Source organism: Notothenia coriiceps, unplaced genomic scaffold (genome assembly GCF_000735185.1).
Source record: "Notothenia coriiceps isolate Sejong01 unplaced genomic scaffold, NC01 NC01_scaffold00002846, whole genome shotgun sequence".
Classification (NCBI taxonomy): Eukaryota; Metazoa; Chordata; class Actinopteri; order Perciformes; family Nototheniidae; genus Notothenia; species Notothenia coriiceps.
This window is the reverse complement of record NW_011335547.1, coordinates 57459-77349: the sequence shown is the minus strand read 5'-3', so window position 1 is coordinate 77349 and position 19891 is coordinate 57459. Positions and strand designations below refer to the sequence as shown.

General features: G+C 41.2%; 2 protein-coding genes across 3 annotated transcripts; one reads left to right on the top strand and one right to left on the bottom strand.

The window, feature by feature from the left end:
- Nucleotides 1-392: 392 nt before the first annotated feature.
- On the top strand, nt 393-4658 carry klf4 (Kruppel like factor 4). Of its 2 annotated transcripts, none has more exons than XM_010765981.1 (5): nt 393-646; nt 751-855; nt 1484-2333; nt 3072-3239; nt 3662-4658. In XM_010765981.1, the coding sequence occupies exons 2-5, from the start codon at nt 769-771 to the stop codon at nt 3835-3837; spliced, it is 1281 nt and encodes a 426-aa protein (XP_010764283.1). In that variant the 5' UTR covers nt 393-646; nt 751-768; the 3' UTR covers nt 3838-4658. The 2 variants fall into 2 exon arrangements, with proteins under 2 accessions (XP_010764283.1, XP_010764282.1); XM_010765980.1 differs by having other exon boundaries at nt 747-855.
- Nucleotides 4659-6675: 2017 nt separating this feature from the next.
- rad23b (RAD23 homolog B, nucleotide excision repair protein) lies at nt 6676-12565 on the bottom strand. Its single transcript, XM_010765979.1, has 10 exons — nt 12381-12565; nt 11465-11546; nt 10685-10764; nt 10015-10172; nt 9851-9903; nt 9075-9202; nt 8009-8132; nt 7756-7883; nt 7267-7446; nt 6676-7164 (listed from the first exon to the last, which is right to left on the bottom strand). Exons 1-10 carry the CDS (start codon nt 12444-12446, stop codon nt 7051-7053), a joined length of 1113 nt encoding a protein of 370 aa, XP_010764281.1. The 5' UTR covers nt 12447-12565; the 3' UTR covers nt 6676-7050.
- Between the last annotated feature and the right edge of the window lie 7326 nt (nt 12566-19891).

The window sequence follows — 19891 nt, the reverse complement described above, 5'->3', positions numbered from 1 at the left end:
TGACAAAGTTGTATTTAATTAAGATATATTTAATTAATATGAGCCTATTATTATTTTTAGGCAGATGGCTAACATGTTTGACCACCCAGATGTCGCCATGCCTGCACGTGACCCTCCTAACTTTATGAAAATAGTGATCACTCTTATCCTCATGTATGAGAAATATGCGCTTCTTCACCTACATTTTCTCAGGGATCACAGAATAAGGATAGGTGCCGTTGCTATGAATAGGCTACAAACAACCCTCTCTCTCCTCCCTCTCCTCCCCGCTCACCCCTGCCTCCCCCACGTGCTCTCTGCCTTGCGCTAATGTTTTGTATCCAAGCAACGAGGGCGTGGTCTACCATCCTGCTCCAGTTTATTAAGGATACATCTAGCGCGGCTTCCTCAGTTCAGGCCGCCGGTCCCTGCATGGCAACAGGCGCAAGGGGTTCCCCCGTACGTCGCCTCTCTGTCTTCCCTTACCAAATATCTGTTAGTGTTTAAAAAACGCTCGGTGTGTCTGCTTCTCCCCGGCGCGCCCTGCAGCGGCAGCATGTCCTGGAATATAGTATAACGCGGAGCAGAAACTTTAAACCCGGGATCTTGAACCCAGTTCAGCGAAGATCCGCCGAGAGGACTCCGCATACCGATTCTCATTGATGAGGTGTGGACCTGAGAAACTTTTCATGCACATCTACCTGTGGACTACTCACTGTTCCAAGATCTCTCCGCAAGGATTTACAATATATTCTCTTTTATTTCAGGCAGCCTGCAAATGACGTCGAGATGGCTTTAGGAGGTATTCTCCCTTCAATTTCCACGTTCGCCAGCCACCCCACTCTCAAGAGCAAATCTATAGGAAGTGGCAATTTGGTAAGTAGCCTGTGGTCACTTCTTATGCCGAATAACATAACACCGATATGTTAGAGAATTGTGTAACCTGTGTTCTTTTTACTGTGTAGTTGTTTTGTGTCGCTCCCGTGTTATTATGCGCAGTCAGAGCTTGACAGCACGCTGCTGGGGCGTGCACCGGTTTACACTCCAGCAGGTTCCTAGCGAGCATGGAGACAGTTAAAGGCGCACATGGGATACTGCACCCTTCCTTAGAAAAACATCCTGACACCCACTGTTATTATTATTCTTTATACAGAGTGAGTTGTTCAATAGGCCACACATTGTTTTCCTAAATCAAGTGTTACCTATTTAACAACGAGTGCTTTCCAGTGTATTCGTGAGTGATAATAATGTGTTTTATAGGAAGTACCACAGACACTTGCTCCATTAGTCTGAGCTCTGTAGCCTAGCTGTCAAAAATAATCACTGTTCAGATCTATCTTCTTTTCCTTTTGAAGCTTAGAGGAGACGGATGTCTTTATTTATTCAAACAAGCACTCGTATCTAAGTAAAACAGCTTGATATTCTCAACTACTCTCTGTATCTTTCCCACACCAACAAGCAGCTCAGGAAAGCAGTCGATAACGCCTCTTTAACTTTCTTGTAGAGATGGAAGGAGGAGTTGTCCCATCTTAAGAAACCCAGTGTGCCAACCGGAAGCAGCCGCTCGGACCCAGATCGTCCCACTGCCACCAGCACAACGAGCCCCAGCATGTCCTTGAAAGAAGAACCTGACCTGGACTTGGACTACGACTTTATTCTTTCTAACTCTATCCTACAGCAGCAGCAACAACAACAGCAACAACAACAGCAGCAGCAGGAGGAGGCATGCAGCTCTGCCCAGACTCTGTCTCCTTCCCCCAGCTCTTTCTCCTCATCCTACCCTCTCCCCTCCCCTCAGGACACTTCCAGTGACCTCCTTTACACCATCCCAGACATCAGCGACGTCTCGCCCTCTGGAGGCTTTGTGGCAGAGCTCATGAGACCCGAGTTGGACCCGGCATACCTCCACCCCACCAGCCTACATGGCAAATTTGTGGTAAAGACAACAATGGACATGGGGGAATACAGCCAAGGCTTGAATGTAAGCAAAGCCTGCGTGGCTGCGGTGTCAGACCCCACTCCTCCTCGTGTCTCGCCTTCCTTTGCATGCCACAGGATAAAGCAGGAGAACCTCAGTAACTGCACCATCTCGCAGCCCATCGACCTACACATGGGCCGGGGGGGCCAGCAGCAGCGCCCCTGCCAGCTGGAGCTGCATGACTTCCCAGGCGGGGGGAGATCCATGACAGGCGGCAGGTTATCCTCGTCCTCGTCCCTCTCACCGGACCATCCTCTCAGCCGGGAGCACCAGATCCTGGGACACCCCCACGCTCAGATCCCCCCCCAGGGATACCACCACAGCTCCCCGCAGGGCTACACCTCCTTCCCTCAGCCCTCCTCCCTGCAGTACCAAGGTCAGAACGCGTTTATTTTCCTCATTATTTAGAACGTCTTTATACCCTTATTGTAATCTATTACAGCTACTAATGCAGTGACTTAAATGTGGGATGAAAAAACTCACATGGCGGTTTAGATAGCAGGGATATAAAGTCTGGAGATCCGAGTAAAATACATCTTATTATATTCTTCCTTTAGGGCTTTAATTATAAGAAGTTTGGATTGAAACCTACATGCCATGGTCTTGTCCAACACACTTTGTTTTCATCATAAAGTTCTTTAAAGATAAGATAAGATAAGACTTTATTCATCCCGAAGGATCTTGTTGTTACAAAAATACAATAAACACAGCAGCATAATAATAATAATTTGACTGCACTAAAAATGCAGCAAAAAGAGCAATTAAATATCAACCACCCATAAAAGGAGATTAACAGATGTCAAACAAAACATACCAGATATCTGTTTGTTATTATAGGATCAGTATTCATTTTCTATTGTTGTGTCCCTTTACGTTTACTTTTCACACTTTCAACTTTAAAAAATGATTTTAGGATGTTATGTTCCATCTTGATGTACCTCAAAGTAAAATAGTTATATAATTTAAAGAGACATATTGCAACTCTACTACAATATACCGAAGTATGCGTTTGTGATCAAATGTTCTCTTTCAAAAATGATCATCCTTGTTGTTGAAGTACTTAAGCCCTGAATATTGGTACCGTGATGATGACGATGATGTTTTGACCCCACAGATCCCCTCATGATCTCCAGCGGGGACTTACCGGAGGAACCAAAGCCCAAACGCGGCAGGCGCTCCTGGCCGAGGAAGAGAGTCGCCTCACACACTTGTGACTATGTTGGCTGTGGGAAAACGTACACTAAGAGCTCCCACCTCAAAGCACACCACCGCACACACACAGGTATGAACTGTATGTTTCTGTCAGCCATTTGTATCTGGTTTGAATAAAGGATGACACATGCAGGCAGCTTTTTATATTCTTAAAAAGAGAAAAGTATATTATTTTAACTAACTGTTTAATGCAGCTTTTTCCTACTGTTTACATTGTTCAGAGCTAATTAATACCCAAAACAAACAGTGGATTATCAAGTCTTGAATGGGTATTATATGGGTCGGGGGGAGGGGACTTGTTTGGCAGGTGCTGTGAAACAGGTTGACACTGATCCCTGCTCAAATACAAACCCCAGGCGTATTAGCTTGGCCTTTTATACACTAGCTGTTGGACAGCCCGGACCTCTTTTTTCCTGGAGGGGGGGTGAAGGGAGGTTGAGCCGGTGTAACTTCACTAACTGCTCCATGTGTGTATTGTGTTTTCCATTAAAGGGGAGAAGCCTTACCACTGCGACTGGGAGGGCTGCGGCTGGAAGTTTGCACGTTCAGACGAGCTCACACGTCACTACAGGAAACACACGGGCCACCGGCCGTTTCAATGTCAGAAATGTGACCGGGCCTTCTCAAGGTCAGACCACCTCGCTCTACATATGAAGAGACACTTATGAGACTTGGCGATGTATGAAGGCTCCAATGAAAAACACAAATATGTTAGAAACAACCCCTGACTTTACCAGTTTTACCAAAAACATAATTTGCCTTCAAGCCGTTGTCAAGCAACCTGACAAGCTGTGGTGTTCACAGCATAAACAGAGGGTGTGCAGTTGACTTGAAAAGAGCTTTTTGTCAGGGTTGTAAACTTTTATGAAAGGGACCAAACTGGAATTTGTCTTATTTAACCGACAAAACTTGGAGGACCAGGTGCCAACAGCTTTTTAACTGGAAGTGTATTTCTGTCAGGGAAACCAGGAGCAACAGACAAACATCTCCAGAGGCCTTACACCAGCAGCATGCCAATATAGGCTCTTATCAACTACACACTGTTCCAAATACTGTATTAATAAAGACATCTATATTTATATACACATTTCACCTGCAATTCCATAGATTTCAGGTACAATGTTAATTTATAGAGAAGGGTGCTCAGTGACTCTGAAGAAAGTTGTTTTTATTAAAGAAAGGTACCAAAGACTAAGGAAAATATAGAAAAAGGGTGAACACTATGAAAAGTGCCATATGGTTGTTTGTGTGCTTCTCAGAAACCTCTCCTCCACAATCTGACTTAAATCAGGTGAACACTTCACTTATATGGTGATGGCAATCTTCAATGCACTGCAGTTGCGAAGTGCAATAATTTATGTGAGACATTCATATTTTTGTATTGAATGAGTAACTCTGAACAAAACGATTTTTGTTTATAGCCAAAATATGTAATATAATCTTGCATTTTGTACATTTGTAAATAAAAATGCTTTGTTAATGTTTTGTATTTTACACTATATTAAAATAAAATGTATTTGAAATAAGAAAGCAACAATGAACTTTATACTCTTCAAGCAAATATCCTCCTGTATTTCCCTGGAAGTGTAATGGAGAAGTATTTAAATGGCAGCTAAGCTCATACACAATATCCCCCATGATAATAGCTGTATCGCCTCAGGCAAACTATCACAATGTTGCCGTTAAAAAGATTTTAAAAGCCTCTCCCACAATGTCCTGTTTCCATGGGGTTCTCTTTTCACCTGTCAGGGGGAAGAATAGGAGGACAACCGAGTTACTGGCTGACATTCAGAGATGACACCAAATCTGCTGAAGCTCTCTGGAGCACAACATGAAATAAAGTCAAAGAAGCAGCAGGGAGATTGTGCATCATGTAATGTATCCAGCTATATGCTTTGTTTCAACAAAACTGTGCATTATAATATTTAAGGTTATTTGCATAATGCTTTACCGATGTTAATAGTTATGTTTTTTCCTCACTTGATTCTTAACAGAACTATAGGTCATGATTTGGTAAAAAACAAGACAAACCTCTTGTTGATTAGTAAACTTTCAAATTATTTTGAATCTGAAGTGCTGATGTGGAATGAACACTTATCTATTTATTTCATGTTCATATAATCCTACTGTACATAATGGCAACATAACATGTCACAAAACAAGTCTTACAATTGTATCACACACGCTAAACAAATAACGTATTAGTAGTAGTGATAAATGCTTTTTAAAAAAGGAGCAGGACATACTGTATGTATACATGCATTTTTTAAATATGTATTTAAACTGTGACTTAAGTGAGCCAGTAAAGTGAAGACACCATTATACTTAAACTATTAATTAATTAAAATAAATGTTGCTACATTAACCTCATACACGGTCAAAATAACAAATACACCTCTGATATTCTCTCATGTCGTGACAAACAGCTCACTCTGAGACATGCTCTGGTCTCTGTTGCCCCCTACAGGTCGCTTCAGTTTGAACTCTCAGGGCTCGTCTTCAGCTTTTATTCTTAAATTGAGGAAAGTCCCTTTTTAGGACTGTAAAGATAATTCTAGATGTTGGCGTGCATTAACAACCCTGAGGTAACTTATCAAATATAAGCAGGGGGTTGCATGCAGATGACAATGCATCATCTTGTTAAGTCAAAACATCTTATTTTGAGTCCTATCTGGGAGGCGTGTGGCGCAGTGGACTAGTGCGTTGGTGTTGGGATCAGGGGGTCACAGGTTTAAACCCCACTGCAGTCAGCATGTCGTTGTGTCCGAGACACTTCACCCCAAATTGCTCCTGAGTATGTAAGTCGCTTTGGATAAAAGCGTCTAATATGTAATGTAATGACACTGAAAGGCGCACGTGCAACTGAATCCTTCTCTACTTTTAAGAGTAAACTTTAACAGTTACATACATGAATTTAATGATGATTCAATTCTGGTCCTTTTTTTAAGTCATAACCTACCAATATATTGACTCCAAGATGAATGCACACTTTAATATAGCCAAATAACAGCTGAAGATTGTGGCTAAGTAATGTAGCTCAGGCAGTACAAATCCATCTAACCCAAACATGGAGGCAATGCACATCATTGTATTCAAGCTACAAGGCTTGAAAGTGCAGTTATTCACTTTCTGTAATGTACATTTAAATAACTCTATACTTGTAACCCCTACATAAATAGAGGGGAGGTTTATGTACCAGGAAACAAAAAATAAATATGATCGACTGCGTCAACACCGAAAAATGAAATTCAATACCGCATAGGAACAGTTTACTACAAAGTGTTTAATGTTAAGCTTCTCCTTCGGACTTCATATTTAAGTCACTCTATATAATCACAGCAGGAAAGGCAGTCCTTATATTTACTTTGAAGTCTTTATTTGACCGTTTAAAGTCATTGAAACTTAACCCGACCACATGCATGTAAAGTATATACATGTTTAGAACACTTCTCCAGACTTTTGATGTCAATGCAGATGACTGATGTGGAATAAGAACCAGTGCAATGCATGTTTGTTGTGCACAGCTTTAATTTTTCAAATCTCCATTACATGTCAACTTAAAAAAAACAGAACAATAAGAGTGCATGAATACTGTCGGATCTGCCCCGAACAAACTGCATTTATAATGTGACACATTTTGCAAACTATAATCATTAACTAAAGTTTAAAAAAAGGGATTTCTGATGCAAAAGTATTGTACTTGAATTGTTCCTCCATTATAACTGATCACCAACTACAGCCTGTTCTTGTTCACCAGCTGATAATGATCCAGTGTTACGAGTACACATTTGACTTATCTTGGAAATGTATAAGGCTTGTTGAACACATATGAAGCAATCAAAAAGTAGAAGAAGGAATAAGAAAAAGGTCCAAACGACGATCTAATCATCTTCAAAGTTCTGTTGTAAAAGGAAGTTGGCCGCCAAGTTCTCGTTCTTCTCGCAGGCGAAGTACGCCTGTATAACGAGTCCTTCTGGAAACCCTAAAGCTTTTAGCTGCAATAAGAGAGGAGAGAGGAGAGATGCACGTTAGCCAAACAGCTTCAACTAGATCTAAAAAAAAGATAGTTTTAGCAGATCTAAGTGACGGTGCCTCACCCTCTCAATGGCCTCTTTCTCCTGTGGCGTGACCTGGATGTAGCTCATCTGACTCCCGCCTGCCGCATCACCTGCAGTCCCCCCGGCTCCCCCCGCTCCTCCTGCACCCCCCGCCGGCACCGCCTCTGTGTTGGGTTCATTCAGCATCTGAATGAATTGCTCTTGGTGGCTGCTGATCTCCTGCAACGGAAATGAAAAGTTTAGACGCGGAGAGTAATATTCAAAACAAAAAATAATACGCAAATAAAAACTAGGTCGACTTCCCCCCTCAAAAAGTCTAAATCCTGACTTCTAACTGATTTTAAGGCTTCATCAGTCTCAAGTCCACACTGAGATAATGTTTGTCCAACAAAGCTCAGGATACTGTACAACTGTTTTCAAAGACTGAGTAATACTCTTCATGATGTAATCTTGATCTGTAAAATCAGTGTTTGCTGTGACCATGAACTCATTTAATCAGAGCTGTGTTGAGCCTCCCCCCCCCCACACCTGCAGCAGCTCGGGGTTCTCCCTGCCGATCTCCTGCAGCAGCGCAGGAAGCAGAGCGGCATTCTGCTGGATCAGCTGACGCATCACGTGGAACTGGGGCTGATTCCTGAGGAAATTCAGGGGGTTGCCTGAAACAATGACATGTTAGTTAGACGTTGAGCAGCAAAAAGCCAGACACATAGAATATTAAATACAAAAGAAATATTGGTTTAATAAGGCTGTTGAAAAATGAAGAATAGTAAGGGCAGCGTACCTCCTCCAGCACTTGGTGAAGATCCAGTGTTGGCAGGAAGGCTAATGCCACCTATGGGTGCAGAAGACACTCCACTCACTGGAGGAACTACCGCTGCAAGGCCTGAATCTCTGCCTGGAATACCCTGGAAGAAAAAAAAGATTCAATATATTATAACACAGTACCGTAATTTTCGGACTATAAGGCGCACCTGAATATAAGCCGCAGCAGCTAAATTGAATGATGTGTACATATATAAACCGCACTGGACTATAAGCCGCAGGTGTTTTAATGTTTAATTACCATATGTAAGGGTTCGTGCACAGAGGGGATTGTCGGGAAAGAGATGGCTGTTTGAGGAAGCTCCCATTTATTAACATTTCAACAAACAAGTTGCATATTTGCATAACGTATTCAAGTGTTAGCATTTAGTGCAATAGTAGCTACAGAACATGTACTGTGCTGTGTAAACTGTACTGTATCACATAGCGTTTCAGACACACAAACTTTTCAACTTTCAAACTTAAACGGTGCGCTCCCAGCGCACGTACCGGCAGTGATCTACAGCAGCGGTTTTCAACCAGTGGTACGGGGACAAACTGTCTCGCTCTCGTAATGTCTGTCTGTCTTGCTCTCGTTCTGTCTCTCGTACCACTCTCGGTTCCACTTTTACTTTTGCGCGCTACCTGTCTCACTCTTTTCCGGCCTCCAGCTTTTCCCGCTGGAACCCGCCGCTTAAAGGTGTGGGTCCGCGGACTGGCCATAGAGCCCATAGAGTTAAAGGTGGTGACCGTTAGCTGTAAAAATCCATAGATTAGCCGCACCGTTATATAAGCCGCAGCATCGAAAAATGGGAAAAAAGGCGCGGCTTATAGTCCGAAAATTACGGTATATTGATGTCACATAACTGCTTGTACTTCTGTGTTATTAGGTGACATTTCAGGATTCGGATTATTAAGGGTGGAACATTTGTCCTGAAGGTCACTGGCAGGTAGACTAAAACTTACATACTCAAAAGGCACTTCATTTACATGATCCAGCAATTTACTCTAAGACACATTTGCCACAGACCACACACTGCTCTCACCGTGAGCAGGTACTCCACCGCTCTGTCGGGGTTGTTGAAGCTCGCTCTCAGAGCGGCCACCACCTGCTCCCTCTCGTATCCCATAAGCATCATCTCAGTCACCATGGCGTCATATGATGGGCCCGTCACTAAAAGGGACACACAAAGAACAGGAAACACCACTTCAGACCAAAAAAACAATAACTCATATTTCAAGATATATTTTAAAGGTCACTTAGAATTTGTGGAGACATTTATCAGCATGCTGTTAAACAGAATACATGCTGCCTACATGTTTTTAAGGTCTCATAAAACACAACAAACATCTTTAATGCGCGACAGGGGACGACCATCATAGGAAGTAGCATACATACAAAGATCAATTCTCTACCATGTCCCATCAAAAGCTGAAAAGTCACATCAATGATTCATAATAATTACAGGATTTGCTCTGAGCAAAGCAATATCTGTGAAGCTAAAAGCGTGTGGCCATTGGGAGCTGTGGGATTACGTTTTTCGGCCGAGCCGCAGTATCCATCTGATTATTGATTTAAAAAAATCCATGCGAGTGTGATATAGATATTCACAAGAAACAAGGTTGTCAACAATGACACCTGGTTTACATGTGGGTGCACAGATTGATCAAATACAAGATTAAGACCAAAGGCATTGAGGGAACCACAATACTGTTGTCTAACAAAGGGTGTGGTACTTGTTATATCATATCTATAATTACATTTAAATCTGACACAAATAAAATGCAAAACAATAATGACCAACAGCAATTGTAGCCTTACCTAGATTTGAAACTGCCTCATCAATCAGTGTGTTTGTCGAGGCCTCAGAGCTTCTGCAAGAGAAAAAAACAGACCATGTGTGAGGCGTGATCTGCACGATGCATCTCAAAGGACGACGCACGTAAGCCAGATAGATCTAGAGACACACTCCCACCCATCCTTACCCCACAGTGGTGGACGCTGCAGCAGCTGACGGCCTCTCCTCTGGCTTGTCGTCTGTAGAGGAGCGTTCTGCTGTGGAGTCAGAGCTGGACGAGGAGGCGGCTGCGCTGGGAGCCGAGGAGGTGGGTGAAGCCTGGGGAGCGGCTGAGGCTGCTTTAGCCTGCCAGACAATATTTCACATCATAAAAACATTCAAATTCTCCTGTGTCGCTTGATAATCATAATGGGTCGTTGTCTTGTAAATTGTCCTTGCCGAAATAAAGAAGAAAGTGTGTGTGTATAGAAAGCAGTAATGTTATAGCTGTGAATGTAGCAGTCGAGAGTGTGTATAGTTTAGGCTGTTTGCTAAGTTAATGTTGACAAATCAAAAGCCACAGAAAGAAACGTGTGCTTGGTGGTTATAGTTTCATGTTAGCTCATATTCATAATAGGGTTGCAATTAACTTTAATTTTCAATTACTCGTTTCATTTAGAAATGTCAAAAGAAAAGTGAAAAATGTCCTTCACAAGTCCAAGGTGACGTGTGTAACTGGGTTGTTTTGCCAAAGATATTCAGATAAATATGATTTAAACTGAGAAAAATTAAGAAATGTTCATATGTAAGGGGCCTACAACATTTTTTTTTGTATTCTCCTGGAAAAAAAGGTATGCAACCATTTTTAATTCACAAACCTTTGTCACCATGACGACCACAAAGTTCTTCTCATTGATATTGTATTCTTTGAGAGCTGTGTCATCGCTGAGAACTTTACCTGTGAGGAAAATGAATCAGAGAAAGGCTTTACCTGATATGAACTTTGTAACATGTGGGGATGTAACAATAGATGGTATCATATGTAAACACTGAATAGAAGGTTGTTGAGTGGAGAAACCGCCTGCCTTTCTCACGCATCTGATTGCTTTTGTTGCATTGTTTTTAAATGTGCGTATATGTCTGAGAAGCCACTTTAAGTAGGTCACACTAAACCCCTAGTCTGAAAGCTACAATATGTGATACATACACAGTGCCTATAAACTGTATTAGGGCACCCTTTGCATCAGTAACACTTGATTGCACAGGAGATTTGTTTTACATAAGTACAACATTACTAAGTGTCTAAAATGAATGAATAGACTAAATATCTTCACTTTCAAAGCATAGTCAAATCTAGTTGGTAGACATGTGCATAACAATTTACAAGCTAATATAGATAACATTTGTGACAAATCTAGGCTCACTGTGTCCGTACAGAATACACCATAACATGGAAACCAGTATAAAACAGGAGAAACTAATATCACACTCATCATTTGCTTTGCTGACCTACCCCCCCTAAGTTTCAGCATAACACACGTATTGCTTACATCACTAAAATGTGTGATGGCTTAAAGCACACAATACAAAAATACACATAAGCATAAGGCATGTATTTGGGTACATTTCTTGAAGGTTAAAAATAGACTGGAACATACCAGCATATATCAGCTTCAGTCCACCGACTGAAAAATGTTCCTTTCCTTTCTCCTGTTCGATCTTCTCTTTCAAAGCCTTGACCTGTAAAAAAAACAGCACGAGTTAGAAGATAAAGTCCAAAGTGTACTTCATAAAACTGGAGCTTAAAAAGGTATGTAATTCAAACATTGAATACATTACAATTGAGTCGCATAACGACGTTTTATTTTTATTTGATCTAATCCCAGTTTAATAAAACTTAGTTTTCACGAGTATATTCAAATGTGTGTTAGTAAACTATGGTGGCTTACTTCACACAACGTTAGCCACATGCAAACTCATCGAAAGTAACGTGTTAAAGGGGCTTTCTTTACATAAAAAGGGGGGGGAAGTTGTATTAAAAATGTACAGTATATTTTAGACATAACAAGTAAGTAAATGAAAGAGACTGAAGCAATAAACGCTTAGTGCTGGTTTATAACGTTACAACTACACTAAATTGGCTAGTTTAAGTTGCCACTAACGTTACCTTTAACGTTATAACTTGTACTGCCTCCTACATGTAACTCATTACAATTTATCCCACAGAAAATTAACTGTGCTAATTTATCACAATTCAAACACTAAACGCAAGTCTACGGTAATGCTACCTTATCACCCCCCATATAGAGCCATAGGTGGGCTACGGCTAAATGCTGACAATACAAACTACTTTGCTGACCAGTATTAATTAAAAGGGGCCTATCTGTCTCAAGTCTGAATCAAATGAACGCCATTAACCCCAAGAGTCAGGCAAGCTAAAATATATCAGTGGTGTTTAGGCAGACTCGTCTATCGGTCGTCTAATTTGAAATAGTTAAAAAATAAAGTCCTCCGTTCCAGGACATATCCAGCCCCACTCCACCCCCCTCACGGATGCATGGTCTCAACTCTCACCGTCTCCTCTTCATCGATGTCGACTTTGAACGTCTGCTGTTGTAAGGTTTTCAAAGTTATCTGCATTTTGTCGGTAGAGTTGTTATCCCCGGGCTAAGTTTAAAGGTTGTAGATCCAACTTGCAAGAAGCTTGTGTGTTTGTGTTGGCTCATTACAAGCTGTCAGCCGCCATGACTTTTCGCTTTTCTTCTTCTATGTAACATACTAAAGCTGCAGCGCTCCTAGTGGTTATCCTTAACTCTGCAGCAATTTTTTCTTTTTAGCAATTTTTAATAGGAAATGTTACTAATTTCTCACCTTATATTTTAAGAGACCCAATTACAAATACAAGTATTGTGTTCAACTTCAAAACAAATTTGAAGAATTTTAAAGCAAAATGTAATAAAAGTAGCACGTCAAAAAATAAGCAATTGGCACCATCTTGGTGCATATTATATGTCGTTTTTGATTGCTATTACTGAAACTAATATTTGAGCTACATTTACATTTTGTAGTTTGTCATATGCAGCCATTTAGCCACCTTATAAATGCTACCATAGGATAGTTTTGTATTATTACAGGGCTCTGTCCAATGAAAATATCGCAGGCCCAGTAAAGTCAAAAGCATAAAACCTGCCTTTAATGGAGTGAAGTATCATGAAGACACATCTTATTTTATAATTAATATTATGCAGCCTAATGTTTATAATGTACTCTCACAAACACGCATGGCTGATTTAGGGTGTACTTTTGAACAACACAATGTTTTTGTACTTATGTTAAAAAATATGACATGTTTCACTTCGGTTTTGTACTCTTTGACATAGGCTACTGTGAACTTTTAACATACGTTTGACAAAAACGTATTATTATTGAGATTGACAAACATTGGTGGTGCAAACTTGCTTCCATTAATGAACTTGAGTTTGTGTTTTAAGCTGTCAACACAAACAATCCAAGGCCCTTCAAGCATGGATGAATTTCAATATTATCCTTTCAGCACTCAGTATTCAGAGGCTTTATTGACTTCTGTCTCACATGCTGCACAGCTCTCTGAGAGGACTGTTAAGTGTGGGAGATAATATGCTGGAGCTCAAAGGGGTATCTTCCTCAGGCCACTTCTCCCTTATTCTCATATCTCTCAACCTCTCTTTCTATCACCGTATGTGTGAATCTGTCTATCTCCCACTCCTCTCAACTGTCTCTTCACTTCTGCCACTCTTATCCTCCTCCCCCTCTCTTATCGTCCAGTTATTATGACAAGGGCAGTGCCCTTTCCTGCCTTGGCCCGAGCGCACACTCATAAGGCATTCCTTATGTTGCTCTCTCAGCAGGAGCAGCAGCAGCAGCAGCAGTGTCCTCCTTTCCCCTCTCCTCACTGTGGCTGTGCCTCTTGCTCCTGTCTCCAGGGGTCGTCAGTCTGCCATCGGGCCCCCTCTGAAGTGGTGAGCCACAGAGATTACAGGCTAATCCCTAGTGACTGGAAGATATTTTTAAGAGATGATGTTAGACATGTGAAATAAAGACTCGGCCCCTTCTAAAAGAGGCAGAAGAGGAAATTCAGAGGACATGTGCGACAGATAGACTTATCCAAGTTCTGCTTTCTAGTGATACAGGGATATGTTGAACACATACCAACAGTGAAATATAAAGCAAAAGCATAGCCTGCTGATTTCAAGGACTAGTGGTATTTAGGGCGCATGAGATGCAGCATTTCATGCATGTGCATGTGCATTTCACAGACACACAAAGACGTACACAACACACACTGGCATTTGCATGGTTTGTGGTTTTGGTCAGCGGAGCTCTTGCAGGGTGTGGAGGGGAGTGAAGAGAGAGAGAGAGAGAAACAGAGGGGTGGAAGGGTGTAACACAGAGTGAAGGCCACTGAGATGCCTTCTCAGCCCCAAGCTATTTCCTGTGGAAGAGCTGCTGGGACTATTATTGGTTGTTTCAAGGGCTCTGTGGACATGTTACAGAGGATATGCTACAGTATGTCACTAAAACAAGAAAACACAACAAGAGCTAGAAACAGCTTCTGCTTACGAGAATCATATTCAACATAAATATCCAAGTGACGACTTCACTATTATTTGTTCAAATTTGATAGTTTGTTAAGAAAAGAGGCATTAAATCTGATCTGATGAGAAAAAGAAAACAAGCCTTTTACTGACTTGGTTCTTTGGAGCTCTTAATAGTGAAGCACTTCACTTATACTTAATTTCTCAATTTGATATTTGAGGAGCTTGCTTATCAGTGAATTTGAACAGTTTGACATCTGAGCTAATATGCATAACTCACTGATTTAGAGGGCAGCGGAAATTATATATCATCCATGAGAAAATTATATTATGCGTGTCATAAAGCATGTCAAGTCTGAAAGTATTTTCTAAAGTGCAGCTTGTATCCCTCCTGAGACCCAGAAAGAAAAAGGTTTAAAATGTCCTTTTTTTTTTAGATCACACAAGTCTTTCGGGTGGTATTAACATAATGACTAACACAAAATCAAAAAACATATTTTAATTTTTGTTTTATTGTGTGTCCTTTGAAGAGGACATCGGATGTTAGTTATGCGAAGTACATTTAGACAACATTAGAGCACAACAACTCAATGCAGCAAATACTGAGCCCTCATTTACTCCATCCTTTTTTGAAATGCAGAGATACATCTGATACTTGAGGCACTTGATGTATGTTTTCCCACTGCATCCGTCTGCTATGAACCCTACAGAAACCTACGTGTTAGTTTTGGCCCATAGAGGACGACGGGCCTTTTTTCTGTAACTGTCTCCTGCTCTTCCTAAATCAATGCCTCCTCCTTTGAGTTGTCAACCTCTTCCACTTCCTCAATCACTGCCTGTGGATCCTCATCATCTGACAGGTCTATGTCTGAGTCTCCCTCAATGATTCTGTTCAGATTTCTCTCTGCCTTGGTTAGCGAGCTGCCTCCATTTGTGTTGTGTACAATGGGGGAAATAAAAAGTTAGCAAATCCCCATGTCCTCCTCAGAGGACATTCATAAAAACATTTAATTTTAGATCAAATAATTATTACACTGCTCTGAAAAATCCATACACTAACTCCTAAGATGTTCCCTTACTATAATTAATTAAAAATATTGAACTCACAACACTGGTAATTACAAAATTACCATTTCTCTTTCTATAAATAGTGCTTGTGTTGATGGACGCCATTTTGAAATACAATGAAATTATCTTTTTCAAAGCCACACCCCCACATATGTCATATCTTTGAAAATATGTCCTCTGTGGACTACAATTGGAGTTAATGCTGTGGCATATATAACTTCAAAGTGATGGACCAAAAACCAATGTGCACCACAGAGGACAAAAAAATTAATGGGTGGGTCTTTGGAGGATAATGCTCTATTAAGCGAAAGAAGACAATTCAAAGCCCTGATTGAACGTACATGATGTGTCTGTACAAAGAGAAGGTACACATATAACCGTTATCTGATAACTTTATTATCAAGTTAAAAAAAGACAATGAATTACAATATTTACAGAATATCCAGAGATAAATGGAATAAAATTGTAAACAATCATTCTAGGCAACATCACAACCCACCATCAGGTAATCAGATTTATATGGGAAGAAAGGCAAGAAGGAGAGATTCTAGTGTCAAACTATGGAGACAACAGTCTGAAAAGAGAAATGCATCGGAAACAAACTAAACATATATACAAGTATCCAGTGTGTTGTCAGCAGGGGCTTAGCTTTGGGTAAACTGGGAATATCACAGTCCAGAGACTGCACACAGTGAGGGCTTTATAGTCATTTTCTATAAAAATGATCACAGAACAACAAACAATTTTGGGTTGACAGCTTCATTACCCAGATTGTCCCAATTCATCAGCTGGGGCTTTCAAACTGGGCAACAAGCTGCTTTACAAACCTTATTTCTACAACAACATTTTAAAACAGTTTTTCTTTTAAAAAGTGACAAGCTGGTCCTGAAAAAAAGGGCTTTGAGATTCAGCACCAGCTCAGCAGGGTTTTCAGGTTTTACAGGAATGAAGAGCATAGTGGGGCTACTACATTCCCACTTCTTGTCGACTAGTTAGAGGGAGCTGAAGTCTTTACTGGTGATGGATAGAAGATACTAAAGTGTCAGATGTTAGATCGGACATGAGTCAGCTAGCTCTCAGAGGGATCTAGAGGTCGACTGGGAACCCAGATGGTGCCTTAGCCCAGAAAAAGGACCAAGCAAAAGCAATTTGTTTCCTTGTCTCTTACTTTGCCGTGTTTTTCTTCACAATACAAGCCCTGACTATTATTAGTAGAGAACTGCATAATTTTCCTTCACGTTTTTAAATATTGTACAACCACATTGCTCTTCCTATCTGCTCATTCCTATTAAAGTACAAAAAAGGAGATATTTTTCATTGTAACCGGACATTGTACAACAGCGTGATAATGTTGAATTGGGGACTCAAAAAGCCCCTAAGGGTTAGCTATCATCTTTAGATTTCTTTTTTTTCTTATTCTTTTTTCGAAATGAGAACACCTAAAGAAAAAAGGGGTTACAGTATCCTTTCTGAAACACCACGGTTCAAACACTTAACGAGTAGTTTTGTTTTCTATACATGGCTGCAAACATGTGGGTTCCTGGTTCAAGACCCAAATTTCTAATTTTCCATTTCCATTAATGGTTCAATGCTTAGGAAAGACAATCACAGCAGAAAACACAGCGGGCTTGGTAAATATTTTGGTACCAAGAACACAATTACATTAATTGTGCTCTTGTACAAATTTGATATTGTGGTTATCAGAATTTTTAAGGATTGTTTAACGTTGCTTATTGTTCTTATTTGAATGGGACACAAATTTAAAATAATTGCTATTCATTATCTTATAAGGCTTTAGGGCATTCAAGCAGCAACTTCCAAAAAATACAATCTCTGCCTTTTGTCAGTATCAACAATAATAATGAAATCTTTATCTAAAAAGAAGCACACACATATGCAGGTTATGACATTTGACCTATAACGCAATTTAAAAGGGGGTTAAGTTGGGGGATTTGATATCTTTAAATCAATCTTCAACATACAGTCCCAGTGGCAAAAATGTTTATGTACGCTAAAACACCTCGTCACATTTGTCTTTTCAGTGTATCCTATCATGTTAAAACTGGAACACAAACTGTAGAAAAACATGTTTGTGGTGTCAGTCATAAGTTTTTGAGGAAACGTCTCAAGCCAAGATTTGAATTTAATGCTTAATGCCAGCCTGTCCGTCATAGTGAGCTGAAAAATCTGAATGTGGGCCATGTAGAGGGACCTGGATAGAGTTGAGGCAATCACCAAGGCTAACTGCGAAATGCAGAGAAACCTGTCAATCAAGCAAACATGGCTCCACCTATACCCAGTTCAGCATGGAATTTCATTTGTGGTGCTCACAGCATTAAAATAAAAACAATCACATACTTAGCAGCATTTCTTTCCATAAACAGCATCCCCTTTCACTTCACACGGTAGAATACTGAGAACACAGTTTTCATAGGGACTATTGTATTTAGTCAAAATAAGTTTCAATGAAAAGTACTATTTTTCTATGCTGTTAGTATTACAAAATAAATTCCATATAACTCCACAAATGTCACAGATGAAAATCTCAGAAGTTTGGCAAATAAAATATCTGCATTGCAGGGGCAGATCATATTTATAATTTTTGTTTTCTTGTCCAATCGACACTTTGTAACCTCAACATCCTCTTTGCGCTACCTGGTTAGATGCTCTACCACATTTTTTGTGCTGCTACTCACTGTGCAATTAATTGAATCCAATTCAATCCAATCTGATTAGTTTAAACGATCAATTTCAGAATGGCCCCTAAGGCACACTTTTGAAGTGAACCTACCAGCTGAGGCAACAGATAAGTGTGGTTTTAGCATTGATTTCCTGGTTACTTCCAACCAGCTGACATTATTTTAAAGCCATTTAGTGGCCATTAGGGGAACTGCATTTTAAGGCACTTAAGCAGTGGCTTTAATACTCAGCCGTATATCAGCCTCCTCCTAACTTTACATTAAATTGTCATTTGCGTAAGCACATACAGTTTTTTAACGGAGCCGGTTTCTGGCACATCCAATTATAAATTTTGCACTGAAAAGACAAGTGTAACCTGTATGGATCAAGAAAAACTGTAATTATGTTGCAGACTAAGGCCCCGTTTCATGGAGACGGTTCGGGTTGTATCTGCTACTTTTGTCTATCGTATAGACGGTTCGTTCACACGAGGCCGTAACGGAACCGCGGAAACGGACCCCTCCAACGATAACGGGTCCCAAGGTGGGTAGATCTGCGGACGGAACACTCTGGGGGGTCAAACGGCTCTGTGTGTACGCCCTATACGCCATAGCCCCGCCTCTCCTGCTCACCCCCGTCATTGCTGATGTGTTTCGCCAACAACAACAACAACAGTGTTCTGAGTGTTTCGAGCCAGGTCCCGGTATCTCGCAGGACAGTGCACCCAGCAGGAGCCTCCAACAGACACCGTACGGTTCCTCGTCCCTTGGGGAGTTGGGTGTCCTTTTACAGCAGGAGCACACGCTTCGCCTCGGGCAGCGGAGAAAAGATTAACCAGAGGACCCAGAAATGCCAGAGCCTGCCCTGCCTCTCCGGGCACTCTGCGCTCACCCACTGCGTCAACCATGGCAAAATGCTCGGAGTCTTATTCGCGTGCTTTTGATGTATTTTGGTGGCAGAAGTATGCAGCCCACTTACAGGCCCAGCATATGTACTTCAGCATCTCCCAGCGTGTCGAGCTGGTCTCGTGTGACCGGACAGTGTTATTGAGCCGATTCCGTGTGGATGGATAGACTCTTTTGATATTGATTTCCTGTTTGTTTTCGTTCTAGGTGTAAACAAAGCCTGAGAGTACTCTAGTGGCGCATTTCCACTGGCAGCACGTAGCACGGTTTAGCGGCTGTGGCCAAACCCGGCCCGTTTTTTTTGGGTTTATCCACTGGGGGTAGCTTCGGCTCAGGGCTACTTTTCACCTTTTTTGTCTTGCCCTCCAAAATCGAGGTTCCTTACAGGGCCAACAACCGGTCTAGTGACGTAAACACTCTTGACTGCTATTTAGAATGTATTCTTTTCTCTTGCGTCCAGGAGAGTTTAAACAGAGATGAGAGACAATGAGTCTCTGAAAAGGTCAAATTGGTTACTTTAATTAAATAGCTGGGTAATGAAACAAACAGAAGGATGGGAGAGAAGCAGCTGCAGCTGTTGTCTCGCGGGTGCAGAGGTGAAGAGAGACGAACATCGCTCGCGCCGCTCTCTATGGCCGTTCTCAAGTCGCGAGGATGCTTGCTGTAGCACATGTCTTCCGAGTCACTTGCTTCAGAAGCTAGGCCAACGAATCCTTACCTGGCAGGGCGTTTCTAGCTTTTTGGAGGCGCCCTATGCAAGATGCAAGATTTACAGTTTTTTAACTACATATGGGGGGGATTCCGAAGCCTTTAAGATGATCTGTGGAGATGCATCAATCTGTTACACTTTAATAGAAAC